Source organism: Anopheles arabiensis, chromosome 2, assembly GCF_016920715.1.
Source record: "Anopheles arabiensis isolate DONGOLA chromosome 2, AaraD3, whole genome shotgun sequence".
In the NCBI taxonomy this organism is placed as follows: domain Eukaryota; kingdom Metazoa; phylum Arthropoda; class Insecta; order Diptera; family Culicidae; genus Anopheles; species Anopheles arabiensis.
Genome location: NC_053517.1, coordinates 61,717,494 through 61,742,401, shown reverse-complemented (window position 1 = coordinate 61,742,401; position 24,908 = coordinate 61,717,494). Strand labels below are relative to the sequence as shown.

Below are 24,908 nucleotides of genomic sequence, written 5' to 3'. Positions count from 1 at the left end.
CGATTGCAAATTCAGTACGCCTCGAACGTTAGGCGAAAGAACTCCGCAGGAGCCAAAGCCTCTCTAAACCATACTAACAACAACATACGCCTCGATCTGTTGGCGAAAAGAGGCCAACGAACTCCGCAGGAGCCAAAGCCTCTCTAAACCATACTAACAACAACAACAACTGTTGGCGATGACACACCTATTGCACGCAAAAAAACACACAACAAATTTTTTTCCTATCTTTTTGTCCACCGGTGTACCAGAAAAATTGAAGAGGAGGGATGTTGGGAGCCACCCTGTACAAGCCTTGACAGAGTTCGTCATGCGCCCGATGTTAGGCGACCGTATGCGTGAAAGCACGATCGACGCTGTTCGGGATAGAGAGATCGTTCTCTTCTCTCCCGACCGGCTAATTTTCAAGACCGTTACGAACTATTTTCGTAAATCAAGCGAACACGGAGAAGTTGAGCCGAGTAACAGAATGAAGGAAGCCGAATTTTTAGCCGAACCGTAATCGAGAAAATCGGCAACGTTAATTATAACGTTTTTCTTAAAGAAAAACAGCAGTTAGTACGATCACACACCAACCAGCTGAAATCTCGAATGGCAAACGGACAAAACATTGCAGAATTTTCAACACCACTATCTGTACTGCTTGATGATTTTGGTTTGGAAACCCCTTTACCGTCAGACCAACAATCAACGTCTTCACAATTTTTTCCTGTGACGAACCTGAAACAGCATCAAGCGATATTGAATTAGCATCTCAGACACTCAGTTAAACTTCAGATCATTCTGAATTGGACAACATTAGTTCCGGAAATGACAACGCAGAAGAATCTGAGGGAGAAGAACCAGTTGTTCAACAGCAAGAGCAGCTATCATCAATTTTGGAAAGACGTCGAAGAGTTATCAAATTACCAGAACGGTTCAAATCTTACTGGATGCCGAATCCATAAGGGAGGAGATGTTGGATATCACAGTACACATGTACAGCCATACAGAATAGTTGTTGTTCGATCGTAGTATACATGTACAACCATATATAATGGTCATTTGGAATAAAGCTATTAATCTAAACACATCGTAGTCTGGCAACTAAGTATATAACAATAAGCTCACCACCCAACGGAACAAAAGTAGAAAGCTTGGAGCAAAATAATCGTTTGTCTCCGTCTATTCTCTATACCGCGCTTGCTTGCACTCATGCGCAAGCGCTCGAGTATATTCTCTCAGAACAGAGTATTCGCAGTTCAACCCGTGCAGTGAGAATGTATGTGTAAATGTGCAGCGAAATTTGTCTCTGTATCTCATTCCCCCACCCCCAAAAAACCACATTCACTCTCCGTGCACTCTTAAAATTTTAGCGCTCACGTTAAGTACCAAGGTTATTAGATTCTATACAGGTTACGACAGAGCGATTGAGAGGGTTACAATTTTGTAAACCTCGTTTACAATTTGTCTGTCAAAATCGACGCCGGTCAGTTGATGGTTGGAATAAACAACATTTATAAGATTGCAGCAGCTGAAACGAACGATTCAAGTTTTCTTCATCCTACCACGTTCCATCGTTAATAGAATACGACTTCTTTGTTGTCCTGTTCAATGCTGAGTAAGTTCTGCTGATTTGCCAAGGATATCATCCCTTTATTTACCCAGTACCGTTTGTTCTCCAGGTTTGAAATTGCAGTCACTGCTTCTGGGGACGAGGGTTTATGCCGTCTAGCAGCAGCATTGTTAAAAAGGGTGAGAAATTATGCAGTCCTGAACGCGACCCTACTGCGATGTGTGGGAAGCGGCAAGGCTCCATTCCGATTCGCCACAATCGTCGGGTTCTGGGTGATCGTCTATGCTGCTCCTGTTCTAGTTCCGGTTCATAGGAAACGAATGTTCGTGTGTTATGTTCTTTCCAATTAAATAAACACGATGTGTTTGGTTGGAGCTTGGATGCTAAATCATGCCCAGCGCGAGCTGCGCATTCCTTTTTATTCGAAACTGACAGCATGTCAAGACGGATCGCTATCGCTTAATCCGTGCACAACGGTTTCAGATCATGGCAATATTGGCCATAATGCCATAACACGTGCTGTCCCGGCTGCAGTCTTGTTACAGTGGGGGTCGAGGATTCATGCCGCATGGAGTGCAGCTTAATTTATGTGCTAGAGCAAAAAGACGAGCGATAAATGTCGTCCCGGCAGTTGCTAGTGTTAAACAACGGCGGGGGTCCATTTCAAGTAGGTATAGTCGTAGTAGTAGGGGATCAAGTAGGTGGTCTCGGTAGGGGTGCACGGTGTGGCTGGTGTGTGGCCCGTACAGTAAGAGTATCAACATGTTTTGTACATAGTGTTTATTTATATAATATTTTGTGTTTGCGTAAATTGTTGTGGTGAATGTTATGAAAATTACACTTTGTCAACCTTATAGCGGGAAATCGTATTTGATAAATGCTTCCGAAAAACACAAATATATTTGAAGTTTATTTTCTAATTATTATTGTTACAACGGGCTCGTTTAACGTTAACTCATATTTACCTCCTTCTCCTACTCCTTGGTAGGCGATCCGACAACTCACGCACGTTCTTCCTTACACTAGTGAAAGGCGGGGCAACTGGAACTCAACGGGTCGGAGCAATCCGAAGCATCCCGGAGTCGTGCGAGACAATCTGAAACGTACAAATAGATGTAGTAGGTGCAACGATTTCGTTAGATACGAGAAAGCATAAGCGATTCCGACCCATTGGTGCAGCGAGTACGGATTGGATATTGAACCTACTTTGATCTAACCCAAACTCGCTGCACCAATGGGTCGGAGTCGCTTATGCTTTCTTACAACTACTAATCATTCGAGTCCGAAGTCCTTACTTCCTCGGGTCGGATTTGTTTCCGATTCCTATCTAGCACAACCGCTCCACTTACGGGTCGGAATCATTGATGAGGATCTTGGAAAGGGATTGTTGTTTGCTCATAATGAGCCTCTTTTTCCCCTGCTTTGCAGCACCTATCACCATTTAATTATATTTTTATTAAGTTCATTTATTTTTCCAACTGTTCTTCGTTTGCTACTCATTCTAGCGGACATCATTGTCCTGCAAGCATCGATCGACTCTTTTTCCGACTGGTGTCTGAACAACGACCTACAAATTTCTGTTGATAAATGTTTGTCCATGTCGTTTCACCGTTCTAATTGTCCAATAGTGTTTAACTACTGCATCTCCGGTACACAATTACAACGACACAGTGCAGTAAAAGACTTAGGAGTTACTCTTGACCGTAAACTTGACTTTCATGTGCATCATAACGAAATTATTGATAGAGCGAACAGAATGCTAGGATTTATACGCAGGCAGTCGAGAGAATTCTCCGACCCACATTGTCTTGTCGCACTCTACAAATCACTAGTCAGATCCATCTTAGAATACTCCTCAGTAGTTTGGTGCCCATCGTCGTCGTTATGGTCGAACAAGATTGAGTCAGTGCAGAAAAAATTCACCCGTTTGGTCTTACGGTTCACACCCTGGCGTAACGTAGCAGCGAGACCTAGTTATCATGCCCGGTGTTTAATTTTTGGACTCGAATCTCTCGCTACTCGTCGCGAAACGGCGCAAATATTGTTCATGAAAAAAATCATCCTAGGAGAGATAGATTCACCGGACCTTTTAGCTAGAGTTAATTTCCACGTACCTGCTCGTATTTTAAGAAACTTTAGGCTACTAAGAGTTGACCAAACTAGACGTGCATATAGCGATAATGAACCTTTGACTGCGATGGCTATCAGATTTAATGCACATTATGACTCTTTTGACTGGAATTCCCTAATTTAACCTGTTTTTCTTGCTGTGATACTCTGTGTTATTTATTTTGTGCTGATGTTACATTGTACCGTGATGCTTTATGTTATTATAAGTTTAGTTTATAAGATCAGTGATAAGGCCAATTATGGCCAATCACTTAACATTTACAAATAAACAAATAAACAAATCTCCCTTTATGCCAGATGTCACCCTTCCTTAACGTTTTCCTCGTAATACAAGCGACACATTAACGGGAGGCCACGTCGGCCTATATCGCTGCGACCAACTCTGCCGCATTTAGCCCATTGCGGGGCTCCTCAACAGACGGTCGGTCTGAGCTTCCCTCAATTACTCGGCCGTCATCGTCCTCCTCCGATGCATTATTCGGGCCGTACCTTTTCGTCGAACAATCGCCCCAGCATTTTCGTTGACCGGTGTCGCTGTCGGTACAGACGCATTCTTACCCGTTTCACCTCACGTTGGGAAGCGGTAGATGGTGACGGTGGAGGGGAAGGGGACCGTCCGCCCCGGCGTTCCTCTCTTTCCCGCGCACGCTGCACTGCGCTGCTCTCTACGTCTCGAATTACGCCGATTATTACGAGCGGCAACTACCTCCGCTCTATGTGCCGTAATTTCCTCCAGCTCGGCCTCGCGCTGAGCCATGTCCTCGGCTGCGCAATTGGCCCTTTCCGCATCCCAGGAACGCTGCAATTCCACAGTTATTTGTCGAGCGGCCTGGCAGATACGACTCCAGGTAGCTTGGTCTCGCAAAATATGCTGCTGAAGGGTATCTGGCCGAACCAGATCTGGGCCACCCTCGCCAAGCAGCTTCTGTCGGACACCAGCAAAACGGGGACACTCGAACATCACATGTTCTGCATCCTCTCGTACACCGACACACCACCGGCAGTCCGGGGACGACGTGAAACCCTTGATACATAAGTACTCCCAGAAAAAGTCATGTCCCGAGAGCACCTGTTGCCAAATGGAAGGACATGTCTCCATGTTTCCGTGACTGCCAGGTTCCAATGTTGGCCAACATGCGATGAGCTCATGTCTTGGATTCTCACTTACTCGATTTCTCCCTTGTCACAACTGTTAATTTTGTTAAATAACGACGAAAAGCAAACCATCAACCGAGAAATGAACGTGACGAACTTTGAACAAAAAGAACAACGACCAAGCTTCGATGTTAATTCTTTTATTCCTGAGACGCAACTGTACAAGTTCACAATTTTCGTTAGCTTATATACTACCGTACGCCAGTACTGTCAAACCCAAACAACAAAACGTTGCTTATTCTTAACACTCCTCCTCAACGTTTTGACATGTAAAAATCAAGTATTTAGACATATTTTCATGTTTGATCGCACCTAAAGGTTTGGTCAGAATGTCCGCTTTCATTTCTGCACTTGGGCAGTACCTGATCTGAACTACATTATTGTCTATTAAACCTTTGCCAAAGAAAATTTTAGTCTCAATGTGTTTTGATCGTCTTGTGCATCTACCCGATTCCGCGAAACTAATACATGCTTGATTGTCTTCATATATCACCGTAGGTTCGTTAACTGACTCACCCATATCATTTAATAAACGTCTAAGCCATATTATCTCCTGACATACTTCAGTTAATGAACAGTATTCAGCCTCCATTGAAGACAAACTTACACTAGTTTGCCGTCTACTTGCCCATGATATTACTCCTCCTGCATAAAATACTACAATCCTGTTGTGGATTTCCTTGAGCTCATATCACCTGCCCAATCAGCGTCTGAGAAGGCTTCCAACTTTTAATTACTTGTCCCTCCAAGATTCAAACACCAATCCTTTGTGCCTTTTAGATATCTGACTACACGTTTTGCAGCAACCCAGTCCTTTTCCGTGGGTTCATTAAACTTTCTGCCAAGAAATCCTACACTAGCGGAAATATCTGGCCTAGCGCAATTAGCAATAAACATCAGACTTCCAACAACGATTCTATATTTTGTACTTTCCGTCAGCGTTTTACTTGGGTTTTCATCACGTAAAAATCCTACGTCCATTGGAGTTTTAGTTATATTTGCATTTTCTAAACCCAATTTTGAAATGAGACCTTCTATATGTGTTTTAGCACTAAAACTAAAAAAACCTTTATTATTTCTAATCACCTGAATTCCTAAAAAATGTTTTATGTCGCCTAGCATTTTAATCGCAAAATGTTTCTTTAATTCTCTGAAAACCTTAGTGATACTGTTTTCATCTTTACATCCGACTAATATATCATCAACATAAACGATTAAGAATACATCGGAACGCACAAACAGACAAGGGTCAGCTTGACTTGCCTTGAAATCCATCTGTTCAGGCACAGCCCTGTCACTTCATATCGTGCTTAACGAAACACGAACATTCTTCGTTCAATTTCGAGTGTTCGGCTCGATCGAGTAGTTTATAAATAACAGTGTATGTCGCGAATAAACTCTCTCTTCCAATTTTGCTGCACAACGAATAACTGCTGGTAAATATTGAAGGTTTGAAGGTTACACCGAAACTCGGAAAATAAATTATTCGAAATAGTGAGATTAAACACCATCTTTTCAACTACATTACTAAGAGTAAGATTCCAGCACCTTGCTGATTGTTTTAAGCCATAAATGCTCCTCAAAAAACAAACTTTATCTTCTTTTCCGCGTTCTTCATAACCAGGAGGTTGGCGCATATAAATTTCCTCTTCTAAATTTCCATGAAGGTAGGCTGTCTCAACATCAAAATGTTTTACAACTAAATTATCTCTACCAGCTATCGCTAGTAATGTGCGAACAGTATTATATTTGGTAACCGGCGCAAATGTTTCATCGTAATCCGTACCGTATATTTGATTGAAACCCTGCGCAACTATTCTTGCTTTGAATCGCACTACCTGTCCTTTTTCATCTTTCTTCATTTTAAACACCCAACGACTCCCAATCGCTTTCTTACCCGCCGGTAAATCCACCAAACACCATGTGTTGTTCTTTTCATTCGATCTTAGCTCACAGTCCATAGCTGCTTTCCACGAATTAGAGTTGGTCGAATTCATCGCCTCCGCCCACGTTGTCGGCTCTTCTTCGATGTGTGCAACACCAACGATGAACTCGTCCAAGTAACTCGGCAGCTTTCCACGAGTTTCGCGTACAGGCAAATTACTCACCGCATTGTCCTCGTCGGTCAATTGTTCATCGAAGTCAGCGTATGGATCCAGAAACTCAGTTTCTCCGGAATCCAGCGATTGTTCATCCTCTCCAGTCGATGATATTGCTGCATTTTCGACACAATGAGGAGCTGTATCGAAAACAACAATGCTATTGTCTTCGCGCTGGCTACTCGTGTGGTCCTCACATCGGTTGCTTGGATGCTCGTTTTCCAGGAACCAGGCATCACGACTCACTGTTATTTTGGCCGTCTTTACGTCAACAAAACGGTATGCCTTTTGTTCTTCAGAATAGCCGATAAGTGTGAGTTTCTTCGCCTTGCTCGCAAACTTTACACGCTTATTTTTGGGAATATGTACCCAAGCACTACAACCATATGCCCGGAGATAATCCACTTTTGGTTTTCTTTTGAACCACATTTCGTATGGAGTATTATTCACCGCGTTGGATGGCAACCGATTTTGCAAGTAAGCCGCACAAATTACTGCTTCCCCCCAATATGTTTTGTTCAAACCAGCACCCAAAAGCATCACGGTTGTCATTTCCTGCAAATACCGGTTTCTTCTTTCTGCAACTCCGTTTTGTTGCGGCGTGTATGCGGTTGATGTTTGCAGCAAAATACCTTCTTTTCTATAGAAGTTTTTCAATTTTTCACTTGTATACTCTCCGCCTCCGTCCGATCGAATCACTTTTGGTATTTTCCCGAGCTGATTTTTCACTAATCTCACAAAATTTATTATTTTGTCACACGCATCCGATTTCGAACGCAAGAGATACACATATGTGTATCGACTGTAATCGTCGATTAGTGTTAGGAAATAACGATTCCCACTCGGGGTTTCGACCGGCATGGGGCCACACACATCACTGTGCACTATTTCTAGTATTTCGTTAGTGCGTCGCTCAGCGCATCTCGGGATCTTTGTTCTAGACAATTTTCCCTCTAAACACACTTCACAAGTGAAATCACACGCGAATGTTTTTACACCAGCACCAGTACACATATTTTTCTTGAACAAATTTTGGATCGCACTATTTTCACGGTGGCCGAATCGCTTATGCCACTGATGCACACAACAATCACCATTATTATCGCATACAACGTATGCTGATTCTGTACGGTGCGTGTATAGGTTATTGCGCAAGGAACCTTGAATTATACAAACGTTGTTTTTGTGAATTTCACAGGACTCCTTTGTGAAGATTACTGGATAACCTTCCTCACAAAAACAAGCAACTGACAGCAAATTACTGCGTAAAGTCGGCACAAATAATACGTCTTTCACAAAAACTTTTCCTTTAGGGCCACTTACAGCACACTGTCCTAGACCTGTTGCTTTTATCGTTTTTCCATCCGCCAATGTAACATGTACGGCATCATGCTTGGAAAAACTATCTAACGTTTGAAACATCTTGACGTCGTTGCACATGTGCCGGCTGGCACCACTGTCAATTATCCAACTATTTCCACTCATCGCAGTCATAAGGTTTGCAAATACCTTTTGCTGTCTTTTATTCTTTTTGAACTTTGGGCAATCTCGTCGAAAGTGTCCAGGTTTGCGACAATGATAACATATTACTTTGTCTTTTGGTGATTGAACGCTAAACGCAGTTTCATCCGTCCTTCTACGATATTCCTCACGCAATTTGTTCATTGCGAATCCCGAAGTCAACTCGGCTTCAGGGCGATTTTCCAGGGACACTATCAGCCCACCGGTCACCAGCACTCAGAGATCCGCTGAGATTGAAGCTGGCTTTGAAGCTGAGTTGGCGAAATTATTCAACCGATCCGTCGGGTCCCGAAGCCGAAGCAAACCCGAAGCCGAAGCAAAACCCGAACGGGGTTCGGCACGACCCTTCGTTAAAATAGCCCCCTCCCCCTTTTTTGCCAGGATTTCTTTCCAAAATGATACAGTGCGGACCATTATATCAACATGATTCGATTTATTTAATATCGAACCAACATAGAATACAAAAAAAACACAACACATGCACAATAATCACTGCACTTAATTCTAAATTAACGCACATAATAAAAAAAAACACTTTTTACACTCGCACAAAGAAAAATTAAAATCAGCACAGCACTTTCTGCTCCACATCGCTGTCGCGCCTAGTTCTTCTCGCTGCACTGTACGGGCCACCATCTCCAACACCACGACACTGCCACAGGTTTTGTTGTCTCCGTTCGTCGTGAAACACACATGAAATGGAAGAAAAATGATATAAATTAGAAGGGGGATGTTGGTTGATAATTTTAATCACTTTTACTTACCTCAAATTAAACAAAACTCCATTTTTCACGGGGTTTATTCGCTGACAACCAAGCGCTGAAACACCACACAAGCACCAACCTCACTGGACTGAAAGTAAAGCCTACTGCGTGAATGTGTGTATGCGCTTCTGCCAAGCCAACCGCGCCGTACTGCATGTGTAGCCAAGTGCGTGTGTGTGTATATTTGCACCACTGGACACAGAACACAAATCTCACCGCACAGCAGAGCGTGTGTCGCCAAGTGTATGCATGTGTGTATTTGCACCACTGAATTCTGAACGTCCACCACACAGCGTGTATCGCCAAGTGCGTGGCTGTGTGTAGTATCACCGTGGACTGCAGAAAACTACCTGCACTAGAACAGAGCGCTGGTGTGGCCAAATGTGTGCATGTGTGTACTTGCTCCACTGAAAGCCGGTATCGCACCAGATTTCGGGTGTCGCCTTGTGTGTGTTATTGTCACAGCACACTCGTTCGTCATTTTTTTTCGTTTTTTCGCTTGAGCCACTCGATTTCGTTCTTCGCTGATTTTGGCAGCGCACGAAGGGGTTTCGGTTTCAACTTCCAACAACAACAACCACACGAGGAGGCTCGGGGACACTCATCAGGGGAAAATCGCTCAAATTAGAGCGAGAGACAGATAGAAAAAGTGAAAGGTCAATATAAAATCTTCGGCTTTTGACCGTTGGGAGGCTATCATACGTGTTGCGTGCGAAGTGCATGAATAATAAAAAAATAAAATCAAAAGACAGAAGATCGGTGAATTTCCACGAAACGCCAGCCGTACCCCCCACGATGAACGTCGCTACCAGCACGCGCAGCACCGGTACCGTCTACACAAAGGATTGCTCGATGGATTGATCGATGCGGAATTTCTGGAATCGCCAGTGCAAACAGATGTCGCCGGGAGTGACAATGGAAACCGGGAGCGCGATGGGAGTTGGGGACAAACGGGAATGGGAGTGGGAGGAAAGGCGTAGAATTTTGGGTTAGTATCGTGCAGAAAAATTGTGAATTTTTTCGTATATAAAGGCGGCTCAAGCTGGAGCCAAATCAGATTCGAACGATAAGCCAAAGTGTTAAGAGCTTCATTTCAGAACATCCGAAATAATCCGAATCTCTAGGAACGATCCCCCTTTCTGTTGCATAGACTCCCGAGGTAGCGAGGAGCACTAGCTGAAAGGCTTGGAGAATTCCCCGTTGTAGCCGTAGGAGCCGGAACCTTCGCCCGGCGGAGCCCCTCGGCCGCAACAATACGATTGTAGTAAACTCGACAATATTAGCGCCATAAACACACGATCCTTGAGTCCCTCATCTACTGCTTGTAGACGTGTATGCAGTTTTACCATTTTAAAGAGATGAACCGGTAAATTTCCATCCTCTGGAAGTTTAAGGGAACACAATTTCCTTAGCACGCATAGCACTGGTAGCCCGCTACTCTTATGAACAGAGCAGAGTGAGTCCCACATTTCTTTCGCGGTTTGCTTATTCATAATATGAACCAGTTGGTTATCGTCCACCGTTGCACTAATCACTCCACGCGTCTTTGCATCACCAGTTTTCCAGTCATTAGTCGGATTTTCCGGCTTAGCATCTATCACATACTTGGATAAATCTTGCCGCAATAATTCCATCTCTACACGGAATTTCCAAATTTCAAAATTATCCTCTTCCAAACAAGGGATTACACTGGTGGACATAAAAATAGGAACTTTTTTCTGTGACCGAAAGACATAGTTCTTGTCAGAAATATTTGGTAGCCCTGAAAAGGACTGTTTAAGTGGTTGTTGGGAGGAGGTGTTGCGGTGTTCCACTGAGCGAAAACACATTCTAACGGTCAATCTGGTGACCGTTATTCGCTATCACTTCCTGACAGCGTTTGGCCATATCGCCGATGAGATTACGGCATTCGCTTCTGTCTATGCGTTCCCACATAAACTTGCAGCGTGTCCATAGATCATCGGCTGAACGTGCAGGCTGGTTCTTAAGCTGACGCTTGAGAGTTGACCACAGATTTTCAATCGGGTTGAGGTCAGGACTCAACGCAGGCCACGGTAGAACTTGCACATCCTGGTTTGCCAAATAACATTTAACTGTTCGCGATGTGTGCTTAGAGTCGTTATCATGCTGAAAGATGTAATGCTCTTCGTCTCCGAATTGTTGTCGGGCGTATGGCAACATCTCACGACTAAGTATTTTTCTATACCCTTCCGAGTTCAGTGTCCCGTTGATACGGAACAAAGGACCCGTGCCGTGCCAGGAGAAGCAACCCCACACCATTACGTGGCCGCCTCCGTGACTAAGGGTTTTTATCGTATTTTTCGGATGATACGCCTGATTAGGAAAGCGCCAGACGTATTTAATGCCGTCCGAACCATCCAGATTGATTCTGGACTCATCCGAAAAAATGATTTTGCTCCACCAAAAGATGGATGCTGCTAAATGTTCTTCGGCAAACCGAATGCGCGCTTCTACGTGGTGCGGCTGCAGCTTACGAACCTTCCTCGGTCTCCGGGCACAGAACCCAGCGGCGTGTAAACGGCGAGACACCGTTTTCGCCGAAACTTGCAAACCAAGCTCCTGCTTGATACGAGTGCAAGTTTTGAAAGGATCTGCCCTGATCATCTCAACAATCCGCGCGTCAACGTCGGCCGTTGTTTTTCGCGGACGACCTGTGGATTTACCCGTAGCCTCGCTACGAATGGCGTTGTCCACAAACGTCCGCGAACGGCCGAACGCCTTGCAGATTGTCTTGATTGGCACGTTCTCACGATACAGCCCCTGAATGTGTTTTCGCTCCTCTGGTGTGCAGTGCTTTCCGCGACCCATGATGATTTTGTGGAATTTTTAAACAGCAACCTTTCACCTTGACCACTGATGGAAGAATGAAGCACAACACGGTTTGGCTCTCCTTTTATACTGCCGCAAAACGCTGCCGGCACTCAAAACTCAGATAAGTAGCGCACCAAAAATGAGAGTATAAAAGGCAAAATTCGGCTATTACAAATTCAGTACGCCTCGAACTGTTGGCGATGACACACCTAGTGTATGCAAAAAAAACAAACAAAATTTTTTTTCCTATTTTAATGTCCACCAGTGTACCACTTGCAAAGACGTCATGATTACACCGGAGTTTTTACTACAACAGAACAACTGTTGTCGAAAAGCAAACCATCAACCGAGAAATGAACGCGACGAACTTTGAACAAAAAGAACAACGACCAAGCTTCGATGTTAATTCTTTTATTCCTGAGACGCAACTGTACCAGTTCACAATTTTCGTTCGGTTATATACTACCGTACGCCAGTACTGTCAAACCCAAACAACAAAACGTTGCTTATTCTTAACAATTTTATCACAAAATTAGTAATTATAAATTTACAAAGTAATTAAATAAATTAAAACTTACAATATTGAACACCAAACACTACACCATTGCATGATTGCAATCCAGACAAATTGTAAACAAACCAGTCCGATTGTAAACAAACCATTCCAATTTGTCTGTCAAAATTTTCATTCATTTTTTTATTGGAAATCGGCCAAAACGGGCTTTTGTCGTAACCTGTATAGAGTCTAATAACCTTGTTACGTACAACACAATACAAAAGGTCGTTTTACCCGCGCGCACTGATGAAAGTCGCGATAGTTCAATCGGAACGCCGACACTCCAAGTCAGAGATTTGGTTTGAAGAAAAACCGACCAAATCGACAACACACACGCGACGACACACATCGTCACATCGACCGCCGTCGATGGAAGTGATGATCTAAAAATAGATCTGTAGGGTGGTCGAGTGAGGGGGGGGGGGGAGTGAGAACAGAGAACATAAGCGTGAGTCGTCGCGCGTGTGTGTGTGTACACTCGAGAACTCATTTTTTGCTCTTTCCTGGAACCCACATGTTCTATATTTATCTGATTTTAAGCAACCAAAGTAGAACGGGAAGTAGAAGGCTACTTGATATTCTATTTTTCTTACTACTTTGGAGCGTTTTGATTCGCTTGGGTCTGCTCGATTAGTACAGATGTCCCCCGAGATACGACTGTATTTGGGACCGAAAAAATGTCCCAAAGCAAGGCGTAAGCCGAAAAAGTCGTATGTCGAATATCTATTAATATAAAGTTTGTAACCGAAGTTGAAGAGTTGGAATTTATGATATCGTGTATTCTATTTGCAATAATGTTCGATAATGTAATAATTACATTCCAAAAGCCGTACATAATACAGATATTCAAGATCGGGTTGTTTTGGAATCTTTGGAAATGTGTATAATGGTTATCAGCCCAGAAATTAAAAAAAATACATCAATTTCTTGTCAATGACAACCTTTAACTGTCAAAATCAAATTCGTCGTATCTGCGAATCGTCGTATCTCGAGGGAGTCGTATATCGGGGCACGCCTGTACTTTCCTTTCCCTGCTATTTTGTGGTGTGTGGCAACGTTGGTTTGCTTGAAGATACACAACGACCGGTGTTTTGGTCCAGTTTAGAATGTGCCGATCACAGCCGGCTCGCGTGAGCGCGTTCGTGGGTGCGTGTTCGCCTGCGCGCATTCGTGGGTGCGTGCTTGCATGCACGCGTTCGTGGGTGCCTGCTCGCGTGCGCGTGTACATGCATGTGTGCGTGCATGCGTGTGTGTGTGTGTGCGTACGTGCGGAAACCCCTAAACGGTTTGATTCTGATGCGTGCTTTTTAATCCGCTGCGGCTACTAAATCCAAAGTTTTATACAAAGTTTTGATCTCACTACCTGAGAGACAACACAACCATTGAATTGGCACCACCATCTTTGCGAACGGCTCTGCTGTTGGGGGTATGTTATGTATGGTCCAACCTGCTGTTGGGAATTATTGCGCTACCTGGCCAACCGCGTTTTGACGTCTGTCAATTTCGGGCGCGCCTTCGGGTTAAGCTTCGCTTTTTATGGACTCCCGTTCTATCTTGAAAACAAACTTAGCGTGAATAAAATTTGAACCGAATTATTAAACAGAAAATACAACATTTTGGTGTCAGAAGTGGGACTCCTCGCAAAGTGAAACGGATTGAAAACACAATGGCTCAGCTGGATCACGAATCTATGGCACAGCTTTCGACAATGATCGCCCAAGCGATAAAATCGGCAATAGGTACACCCAACGCGGAGGTGAATAGAGACGACGCTGCCCAACCAAAAGTGCCAACATTCTCGCACCCGGCTTTTCATGCGTCGGATGAATCAACAGTCGAAGACTATTTTAACAGACTGGAGTGGGCGCTAAAACTGAACAATATCCCCACCGATAAATACGCGGACTAAGCGCGCGTGCACATGAGAACAGAATTAAACAATGCTCTTAAATTTCTCGTCACCCCAAAGCGGCCAGAGGAAATTCCCTACGAAAAGCTTCAAAAAACACTCGAGAACCACTTCGACCAGAAGAAGAACAAGTTTGTCGAGAGTGTCAAATTCCGTAACATTTTGCAACAAAGGGGCGAAACAATTTCACAATTTGTTCTGCGACTCAAACAAGGGGCTGCCTACTGCGAGTATGACGATTTTCTCGACAGAATGTTGATTGAACAAATGCTCCACGGCATGGAAGCACGCGACATTTGTGACGAAATCATCGCAAAAAACCCCAGCACGTTTAAAGAAGCTTTTGATATCGCATTAACGCTCGAAGCCACATGGAATACAGTTCGTGATATCTCCACGGCGACACCGTCGGCGTCAGCAGAAGCTACCAATAAGTTGGGTTATGAAAACCCTCAAACTAAAAAGCAACAACCATTCCGTCGAGCAGAACCCCCTACCAAAACGTCTGCTTCGCATTCCAGATGGACACACGAACAAAGCAATAACACTGCAGCTACGCCCTTCAACGGCTGTGGTGGGCCGCATCCAAGAAGCCTTTGCCGCTTTCGCAACGCCCTATGCCATACATGTAACAAAAGAGGTCTTATTTCGCAGGTTTGCCGAGCAGGAAGCACACCACGCGAACGATCGAACATTGATCAGGTTGCGGATTTCAACATCGATCCCGTACAATCCATTAATACGATACGCAACTCAGCTCCCGCCGCCAAATTGATGATCGATATAAAAATTGATAGAAAACGCACCAGCATGGAACTCGACACGGGAGCACTGTGTGGGATTATGGGGGAGACCACGTTATGGTCACTAAAAACAAACTATTCTTTTCTTCCTACAGAAAGGCAGTTTACCAGCTACACAGGTCACCGCATCCATTGTCTGGGCCGATTGCCCGTAAACGTGTCTGTTGGCACATTAACCCGTCGGTTAAACCTGTACATAGTAGCGGGACAAACAGACGCCCTCTTCGGTCGCGAGTGGATCGCCCAATTCGTTGATCAGATAGACCTTGGCAAAATGATAGCTCCAAACACACATGTCAACGCTGTTACTAGCTCGAAGCTCACGATAAAACACGAAACCCAGTTGAATTCGTTGCTCGACAGTTTCCGTTCCGTGTTTAGCGACGTTCCAGGTAAATTGACCGGATCACCAGCATCAGTGCATCTCAAACCTGATGCAACGTCAATTTTTGCTAAAGCCCGAGATGTGCCATTGGCGTTACGCGATAAGTACGCAGCAGAAATCGAAAAAAAACTCAAATCAGGGTTTTACGAAAAGGTGGAATTTCCCGAGTGGGCTTCGCCGACCCACGTTGTGGCTAAGAAAAATGGTAATATCCGAATTACTGGCAACTATAAGCCCACAGTAAACCCAAGAATGATTATTGACGAACATCCTATACCCAGAGTGGAAACCATTTTCAACTGTATGAAGGGAGCCACACTTTTCTGCCATTTAGACATAACCGATGCGTACACGCACTTGACAATCGATGAAGAGTCTCGTAAAATCCTCACCCTGAATACCACCACGCATGGACTCATACGTCCGACACGAGCTGTGTATGGCGCGGCAAATTTCCCTGCTATTTGGCAGCGCCGAATGGAAACAGTACTACACGGTTTAACCAACGTAGTGAATTTCTATGATGACATTATTGTTTTCGCCGCCGATTTCGAAGCACTGCTATTAGCCCTCGATTCCACATTAAGTCGATTGCAACAGAGTGGTCTAAAACTAAATCGATCAAAATGCGTGTTTGCGGTACGATCCCTTGAGTGTTTGGGACACTGCATCGACCAAGAAGGTTTGCACAAGTCCTCAAAACATGTTGAAGCCATACGAGATGCACCAAGACCATCAACACCAGAAGAGTTGCAACTTTTTTTTAGGCAAAGCAACATATTATTCGGCATTCATTCCGAATCTCTCTGCGAGAACGAAAGTGCTGCGTGACATGTTACAAACAAGCAATTTTGAATGGTCACCAGAAGCAGACGAATCATACCAAGACGTGAAAGAAACATTAATATCACCACAGGTCCTCATGCGATACGACCCAACCTTACCGCTAATTCTAGCTACAGATACGAGCAAAACCGGCTTAGGTGCAGTTCTTTCTCACCGTCTGACTAACGGAACTGTTGCTGCGAGTCGTAAACAAATAGAGAACTGTCACCGCGGCTGACAGCAAAACATTCAGCACTTGCGATCGCAAGAGACTCCACACTCTCACGTACTTTTTTTTGCAATAAGTGCAAAGATTTTTATCGCGAATATCTAAAATCAAAGTGCCGGGAGTGATATTTTTCGAGTGTTAGTGCATCCGAGAAAATGTCTCAGCAAGCGATAAAAATCACCGGTGCAGCGACTGACCGCGATAATGCACCGCAAGTGCGGAGTGATGTGTGAGAAAAGGCCGCTACCGCGGTAACAGCCAAAGTTACTCGACCCAAGAGCGAGAGGCTAATGGCGGCTAAGGCCAGCCAAAATCGGGATATAGCAGCCACGCAAGTGTTGGCAAGCGAAAAGCGCGAGGATAAACCTCTCCACCCGAATGATGAGCCTTGCTCATCCCAACACGGCCGCAAAGCAAGTTTGTCGAAGCATCAACAAGTTTCGACGTCTTCAAGATGCTCAGCATTAGAACGTCGCGTAAACGAAGAGAGAGCAGAAGAGCAGAATGCTGCCAGCGATAAATGCATACAGAAGCCCCACTGTCCCAACAAGGAACCAGGTTTGTCTTTGCGTCCTAGTAAGGCTATGTCATCCAAACATGGGCGTTCATCTGTGTCGTCCAAGCGCTCAGCCTTAGAACGCCTAGTGGGAGAACAAGCCCTACAGGTGAAGTTGCTGATGGCTGAGAAGGAAAGAATGATGGCAGAGAAAGAAAAAACGATGGCGGAAGCGGTATTGAAGTGCAAGTTTGCCGCCTTGGAACTGCAGAACGAGACGCAAAGGAATAACCTCGAAGAGGTCGATGGTAGTTCCGAATACTCTGCGAGCATCATTCAGGGGTTAGTGTTGAGTGGTCAAGACGAAAACGAACAAGAGTCCATCTTGAGATAAAAAACGGCGGAGTGGGTACAGGCACAATCGAAGATTTTTTTACCGCTAGCGTGTTCCAGCGTTGAACCTGTGCAACAAGAAGTTACACGCGATAAGGAAGTAGCTGCTTTGGATTGGAAACCCCCTGACCACATCGCAGCTAGGCAGGTATGGCTGAAAAAACTCCCTACCTTTTCAGGTAAGCCACGAGAGTGGCCAAAGTTCTACAACTGCTACGTCGAATCGACAAAAGCTTGCGGACTTTCTCCAACGGAAAACATGGCCAGGTTGGAAGAATGCCTTACTGGACCCGCACGTGATGCCGTCGAAGGATGGCTCGATAGTCCGACGTCAGTAGAAATGGTCATGAAGACGCTTCAGAGACTGTACGGACGGCCTTCGCTTGTGGTGAAGGATTTGCTCGAGAAGGTACGGCGAACCCCAGCACCAAGGCCGGAACACCTAGATGAGCTAATCACGTTTGGCCTAACAGTGTTACATCTGTGCAACCATCTAGCCAATGCTGATCTGGTACACTTCCTTTCAAATCCTGAGCTACTTGAGGAGATGGTAGAGAAGCTGCCCGTAACAAGGAAGTTAGAGTGGGTACGATTTAGTGAAAGTTACCATCTACCACCCGCTTGGCAAAATGTCGCGCGACATGCATGCTTGAAATCGATGCTTGTTAACATTCCACGCAAACAATGAGACCCCAAATTTTGAGTGATTCAGGCCGAGGGGTATGGCTCGACCCGGTACTTTGCAGTATGACGCCATTCGTGAGTATGATAGATGCTAAATGTGTTGTGAACGTGTACTTTATGCATGAATAAAGTGTGTTAAGAATGCCTGGTATCATGGCAGCTGACAGCCACCGAGTGGCGCAACCTGCGCACTGACAGATTACCGCGTTTTTGAACTGTCAAACCATAAGCCGAAGCGTGGTGTGAGTGTGTGTTCGCTAGGAGATCGAGAACAGAGCACACGCAGAAAGTTGATCGCAAATAAAACATCGTAAAACCCACCGATAAGTGCCGCGTTAGATTTGGTATCATTTTGCTTATTTCCCTAAACATTTTGGTCCTTCAAATCCGGATATCGTTTGAAAATCGTGATCTATGGTGATCTTTCGTGAACATTCGTACGCCTTTGTTAACAGTCGTGCATTATCGTATGCGTTGTTCATAGGTGTTCCTTTCGTTGTATGCGCCTTGTTCGTGTGGAGTTATCTTGTTGTTATTATCTATGGTGATAATTTGAAGACAGTTCCTTTTAGAGGACACTTTGTTGAATATCATAAAATTGAGTGTGATATTGTGCAAATTCAGCTTACTATCGGGTATGCTGTATTAGACGCGGACAATTTTCAGGAAAAGATACATTGGTGTGCGTGTACGCGTCGTCAGGCTGTACCTCTTTGGAAGTGTTGGTGAGATCGCTTCGCAGTCATTTTGAGGAGCAGCAACGTAAAAAGTATTGTCGGCACAAATAGCTCAACAAAATGTCGGTCAGGAGAAGTGATGTGCGCAAAACGCCAGCGGAATCCGAGGAATGGAAAATTGCACCCATGGGCATGGAAGAAGCTGGACCGTTATCGGAAATCCCTGCGGGTTTGGATGAAGCAAAGGAAGTGCATCGGCCTATCGATAAAAACTAATGTATACGCAAGCATTTTCTTAACAAATTACAGCGAATCGAAGAAGCATTGAGTGGTACATCGTTGGGTGACACGACATTTCTGAAGGGATGTGCAAATCGGCCTCACTGGCGTTGGAGTATGAAAAATGGCATCGAACCGTCTTGGAAACGGCCGATATGGAGAATTTTGAGGACGGTGAGGAGGAATATGCACGATTCGAAAAACGTCACTTCGACTTCTTGCTACGGATTGAACGTGGTATGTCGACCACTACAAATGTTTCGCAACCTCGTGTAAAGCTTCCCGAATTACGGCTGCCAACGTTTGATGGCTCTCTCGAAGCTTGGCTACCTTTTCGCGATTCTTTTAGTAGCCTGATTGATGCTGATGCCAGCCCGTCAGACGTGGACAAATTGCGGTATTTGAAGGGAGCATTGACAAAGGAAGCAAACAAGCTAATTACGGACATTGAGATTCTTCGGCTAATTACATCGTGGCATGGGAGCTTCTAAAGGCTCGCTATGAAAACAAAAAACTAGCGGTGAAGCGACATATTGATGCTTTGTTTTTGATACCGGTAATGAAGAAGGATTCGTCCGAGTCGCTCATTCACATTCTAGATAATTTCGAGAGAAGCGTTAACATAACGAAGCAGCTTGGTGTGGCAACAGAGGGTTGGAGTGTGCTTCTGGCGCACATGTTACATTCTCGGATTGATTCGGCTACTCAAATGCATTGGGAGGCTCACCATCGTAGTACTGACGTTCCAGAGTACCATGAACTTCTAACGTTCCTGAAGAGTCATGCGTTAGTGTTGCAGGCAATGGTGTCTCCAGCCCAAAAGAAAGAACAACATACATCGTCGTGGAAGCAGCGATCGAAGAGTGAGGTGCACGTGGTGAATTCTTCTATGGAGATATGCTCGTTTTGTAAAAAAGGTTCACATTCGCCCTTTAAGTGTGACATGTTTAGTGGCTGGACAGTACAAGAGCGCTATGACAAGGTCAAAGAAAAGATGCTTTGTATCAACTGTTTGTTGCCTGGGCATATTATGAAGAACTGTTCATCTAGTGTATGTCGAGTTTGCAACAAAAAACATCACACTATACGCCCGATTATTAAACACATATTGTAAAGACAAGTTGTCAAAATCGGAAGATTTGTATTATGACATCCGTTTGTGTTGTGTGTTGGAAAAATAAAATTTGACGAAACACAAACTCACAAGCACACTGCCAAGATATGTATTATGAAACACAAACGGTAATCCAAAACTGTCAAATTGCTTTCCGTAAGCTTTTTGCCACGGAAAGGCGCCAATCTCAGATAGTTTGTTGTTTGTGTTGTGTCGGTCAGAGTTGTTGCTGTTGCTTTCACGACAAAATATAAGTATTTTATTTCAGAAATAATCAAATTTTATCATTTCAACAAAAATATGCATACCGCCATATCCATACGAATGGCGATATGCTGAAAATACTGGTAACGTGCTGCTGTTACGGCTTAAGAAGCTGCTGGTATTTCGATGATAGTCGAAAGATGAAGGGCATGCGCACCCGGTTTACGTTCAACAGCAATGGATCCCAGCTACTTCTTCAGTTAGCAACTTCTTCAACAACCAACAGCATAAGCAAATGTTATTAACACATATAATACTGTATACACTTTTAGGAATATCAAAGACGCACGCAACACAACAAAGACGCCCGCAACAAAGACGCCAACAAATGGTAGATGAGTTGGAAAAAGTCCCTGACATCGCCAGAGGGATGTATAAAGGTGACCAGACCGCTTTCTGGGAGGAAATGGCTGAGCACCTTAACGCCCTGGGACCGCCGATAAGAACGGGTGCAACGTGGAAGCGGGTAAGATTAAAAGAGCAACACAACATATTTACATTTTGCTTTTAATGTTCGCTGTTTGTTTTACAGGTGTGGTTCGATTACAAATGTGCGGTAAAAAAAAACTGCGTGTGAATAAAGCATCTTTGTTGGCCACTGGTGGCGGCCCGTTCCAGCAAAGGCCATTGAACGACGTGGAGGAAAGAGTGGCCGATTTAACTAATTTGAAGGCCACAATAGAAGGAAACGCAGGCCGCTCTTTTGGTAATTTGAATGACAACAACAACAACAACAACAACAACAACAACAACAGTAACCAATTGTTGCCAATTAGCAACATAGATCAGCCAAACAACGGCAGCGAGGCGCCAAACAACGGCAACGAGGCGCCAAACAATGAGCAGAATACAGTAACGGCAAAAGCTAAGAGAAAACGAAGTCGGAAGCGACAGAACACGGAAGCGGTGTTGCGGCAAAATCAGGAGCTTCTTGACCTCATGAAAGAAAATATTGAAGTCAAAAGGAGTCCACAGCCGCGTTGAATAGGGCAGTTGTGATATTGGAAAATATCACAGTTTTGTTAAAAGAGGCTGCTGAACGCAAAACCGATTTGTGATTTTGTTTTCATAATTTTTAAGATTTTAGTTTTTGTTAGCGTTTAATGTTCTTATTAAGTGAATTATGGGAACTGTGATGAATGAACTCTTTTTGTGATGCAAACTTATGTGATGAACTTAAAAAATAATAAATGAACTTGACCACTAGCTTTAGTTGCGTTGCCTTTTATTCATTTGAGCTTAGCTCTTCCAATCCATACGCAATACACATGTTGTGTGAGATGCAACATACGTTCGTTATTTGAGTTGCTTTTAACGGGGTGTAGTGCAACTGTCGAGCACCTAACAAACACCTAAATCTACTTTTGAGCAACCCGATCGCGCGCTCCACTATTTCTCTACCTAAAGAATGGTTTTTATGGTTAAAGGCAGCTTCTGGTGTGTTTGGAGCAGGATTACGTTTTGGTGTTATTAACCATGGTTTTGACGGATATCCAGCATCACCTGTGAGAATTTAAAAGATTATTTACATAAACAAATACCCATAGGATGGTTGAATGTATTACCTAGTAGCTTCAATGCAGTTTCTCCGCGTCGATGTTTTAAATTTGTTTCGAAAAAGTTGTCCATTCCATACATTCCAAATATGTGAATCGTGATTGGCTCCTCCGAATTTGGCATTCACATACCGAATTTTCATAAGATGGTCGCAAATCTACCGGTACGAAGAGAAATAATATTGAAGTACACAACATAAGACAAAAAAACTGAAAGCTTTACTTACAATCATTGCGTTTAGGCTGTAATAGCCCTAAACCGGTGATATAATATAACCTAACCTTCCGGTTATAATGCTCATCGTAATCGCAGAGCAGCAGCCACAATTTCATTTGGCTTAAGCCCCTTTCCCTTAACCGGTGGGAACTTGGGATCGATCTCCACAAGAATGTCAAGGAAAATTTTCTTCGACACACGAAATTTTTTCTTAAATCTGAAAAGAACAACCACACATGTTTAACACGGTTTGCACAAATGAGCCGCATGCTTAACTCACGCTTGGTTAGAAAGCTGTAACGGATCGAAAACACTTCGAAGCAATCGGCGCTGTTTTGCCAGATGTACAGGATGTTTTTGCATTTCGATGTATAAAACAAGGATTGTTATTAGCTTGCGAAACGTATGTATCTTAATTAAACTTGTTTACGTTTTTTTTATTTTGATTTTGAACATTTTGACACATCGACAAAGGCTTTAAGGCACACACAGCTTTAACGAAAGAAAAAAATTTACGAAACTTGTCTGTCACAAGAACGGTTTCAAAATCCATACCTATTTTCCGTTTGTCTTGACACGGTTGTCTTGTGTCACTTCCGTTTGTGTTTAATAATCGGGCCTTATGTTGCACAAACCAGTACAAACCAGTAGTTCGGCTGAAGTGGCCCCTAATGAGATAGTGACGCAACCGGTTCCACCTGCGGATCAGAACGTGGTCACATACTGTGGCAATGCTTTGTTAACAAATTCGATAGAAACACCATCTACTATCCTATTACCCACAGCTTTGGTGAAAATAGAGTTACCAGACGGATCGTTGCATTGGGCACGCGCTCTATTAGATGAAGGATCGCATATCAATCTGGTAACTGAGCGTTTGTGTCAGCGATTGCAGGTCATTAAAAAGAGAGAGAACCATCCAATTGGTGGAGTTGGACAAAGCAAGCATGTATCATCGCACTCGACACAGCTTACCATAAAATCTCATTGCACTAGCTTCAAAGCAAATTGGAAATTTCATGTAATGCGTTACATTACTTGGAATTTACCTGCAGAGAAAGTGAACAAAACACGTTACTGTATTCCCAACACTTGTACTCTAGCAGATCCCAAATTCTACGAACCATCGTCCATCGATTTATTGATCGGCAGAGAGAGCTATGATGAGCTGATGCTAGAAGGTATTCTTAAACTGGTACCCGAGAAAGTAATGCTACAGAACACCGAGTTAGGTTGGATCGTTTCTGGAAGGGTTGAGCTCGAACGTCGTCCTACATCCTCTATAGTAAATTTGGTATGTATATTGTAATGTACAAAATGAAACAATTGAAGACACGACTGTTCAGGTGAAGGCTATTCAACAATTAATATGTTTCTCTAATCTCATTGTGTACTGTGATCACATGATGTAATCACATGGTAACAATATCTCCCTTTTTTAATTTCATTTTACGAAAAATGGAGCGAACCTTTCTGGCCGTTTAATATTCATTTTTGGTCGTACTGTTTCGATTTCTAGTTGTTGTCTTGATTCCTCACTCTGTTGTCCAACTGGACGATCAATGGAATTTGATGCTTGTTCTTGTTCTTCTGATGGAAGTGCTGGAATAGGTGCGATTGTTATTTCTTGTTTAGTTTCGAAATCTGCTGTTTTAAATTGTGGAATTGGTGGTGAATCAGGCGCAACTATTATCTCTTGTTCGTTGGTGGTCTCCAAATTTGCTATTGCCTGTTGAAGTAGTGTAATTATTGTTTCTTGTCCATTTGTGATCTCCACATTTACTATTTCCCGTTTTGGTCCAAACATATCAACCAAAATATTTAAAGGACTTTTCGATTTTTCGTCTGGTTGATCACACGTGTTAAGGCCGGGCTACATTGATCGTACTCTCTGGTGTAATTTTTATTTTCACTAGCGCACCTGGCGGCGGCTGACCGAAGCATTTTTCAAACAATTTGGAGCCGCTTCAGAAAATATGTATTTTTTTCCATATTTTTAACTTAATTTGGACGAGAAAAGTTTTGTTAAAGGTAGATGCACATGTCTTGCACGCATTGCATCCATTTTCATGGCAAAAAACGATGGAAAAACTACTTAATTTTGAGATCCGGCACGACCATTCCCTCGATGACCAAAAAAAGCTTCCACCAGCCGCCGCCAGATGCGCTAGTGAAAATCAAAATTACGCTTGCGAGTACGATCAATGTAGCCCGGCCTTTACGGCAAGCGTAATGGTAACGTGTCACCCTTAGTACGCCTAGCGTAAGGTAGAGGGCGCTTTCCAGAAAATTGACTACGTGTAAAAAGAACTTAATCATAAATCTCCCGCTGCGCAAATTCGAGCAGTTTCCAGCGCAGAAAATGTACCAAAATCTGCGCTGGCCAGCGCAGATTTTGGCCCGATCCCCGCGCTGGACTTCAGCGATTCCTGCGCTGGATCGAGCAAGTTTAGCGCCATCTGCTG

The 24,908-nt window shown here is 43.8% G+C and overlaps 1 protein-coding gene and 1 long non-coding RNA gene across 4 annotated transcripts; one reads left to right on the top strand and one right to left on the bottom strand.

Annotated features, from left to right (window-relative positions):
- Positions 1-13,909: 13,909 nt before the first annotated feature.
- LOC120904581 (uncharacterized protein K02A2.6-like) lies at positions 13,910-21,865 on the top strand. Its single transcript, XM_040314676.1, has 3 exons — positions 13,910-20,869; positions 20,943-21,136; positions 21,203-21,865. Exon 1 carries the CDS (start codon positions 14,534-14,536, stop codon positions 16,538-16,540), a length of 2,007 nt encoding a protein of 668 aa, XP_040170610.1. The 5' UTR covers positions 13,910-14,533; the 3' UTR covers positions 16,541-20,869; positions 20,943-21,136; positions 21,203-21,865.
- A 13-nt stretch (positions 21,866-21,878) lies between these two features.
- On the bottom strand, positions 21,879-23,789 carry LOC120904568. 3 transcript variants are annotated; one of them, XR_005739792.1, is made up of 7 exons: positions 23,568-23,789; positions 23,223-23,492; positions 22,999-23,141; positions 22,724-22,935; positions 22,454-22,660; positions 22,236-22,384; positions 21,879-22,173 (listed from the first exon to the last, which is right to left on the bottom strand). It is a non-coding gene; the product is annotated as an uncharacterized LOC120904568 (long non-coding RNA). The 3 variants fall into 3 exon arrangements; XR_005739793.1 differs by having other exon boundaries at positions 23,227-23,492; XR_005739794.1 differs by having other exon boundaries at positions 23,250-23,492.
- Between the last annotated feature and the right edge of the window lie 1,119 nt (positions 23,790-24,908).

Coding starts and splice junctions, on each gene's coding strand:
- LOC120904581 (XM_040314676.1), top strand. CDS start 14,534: ATGAGAACAGAATTAAACAATGCTCTTAAATTTCTCGTCACCCCAAAG.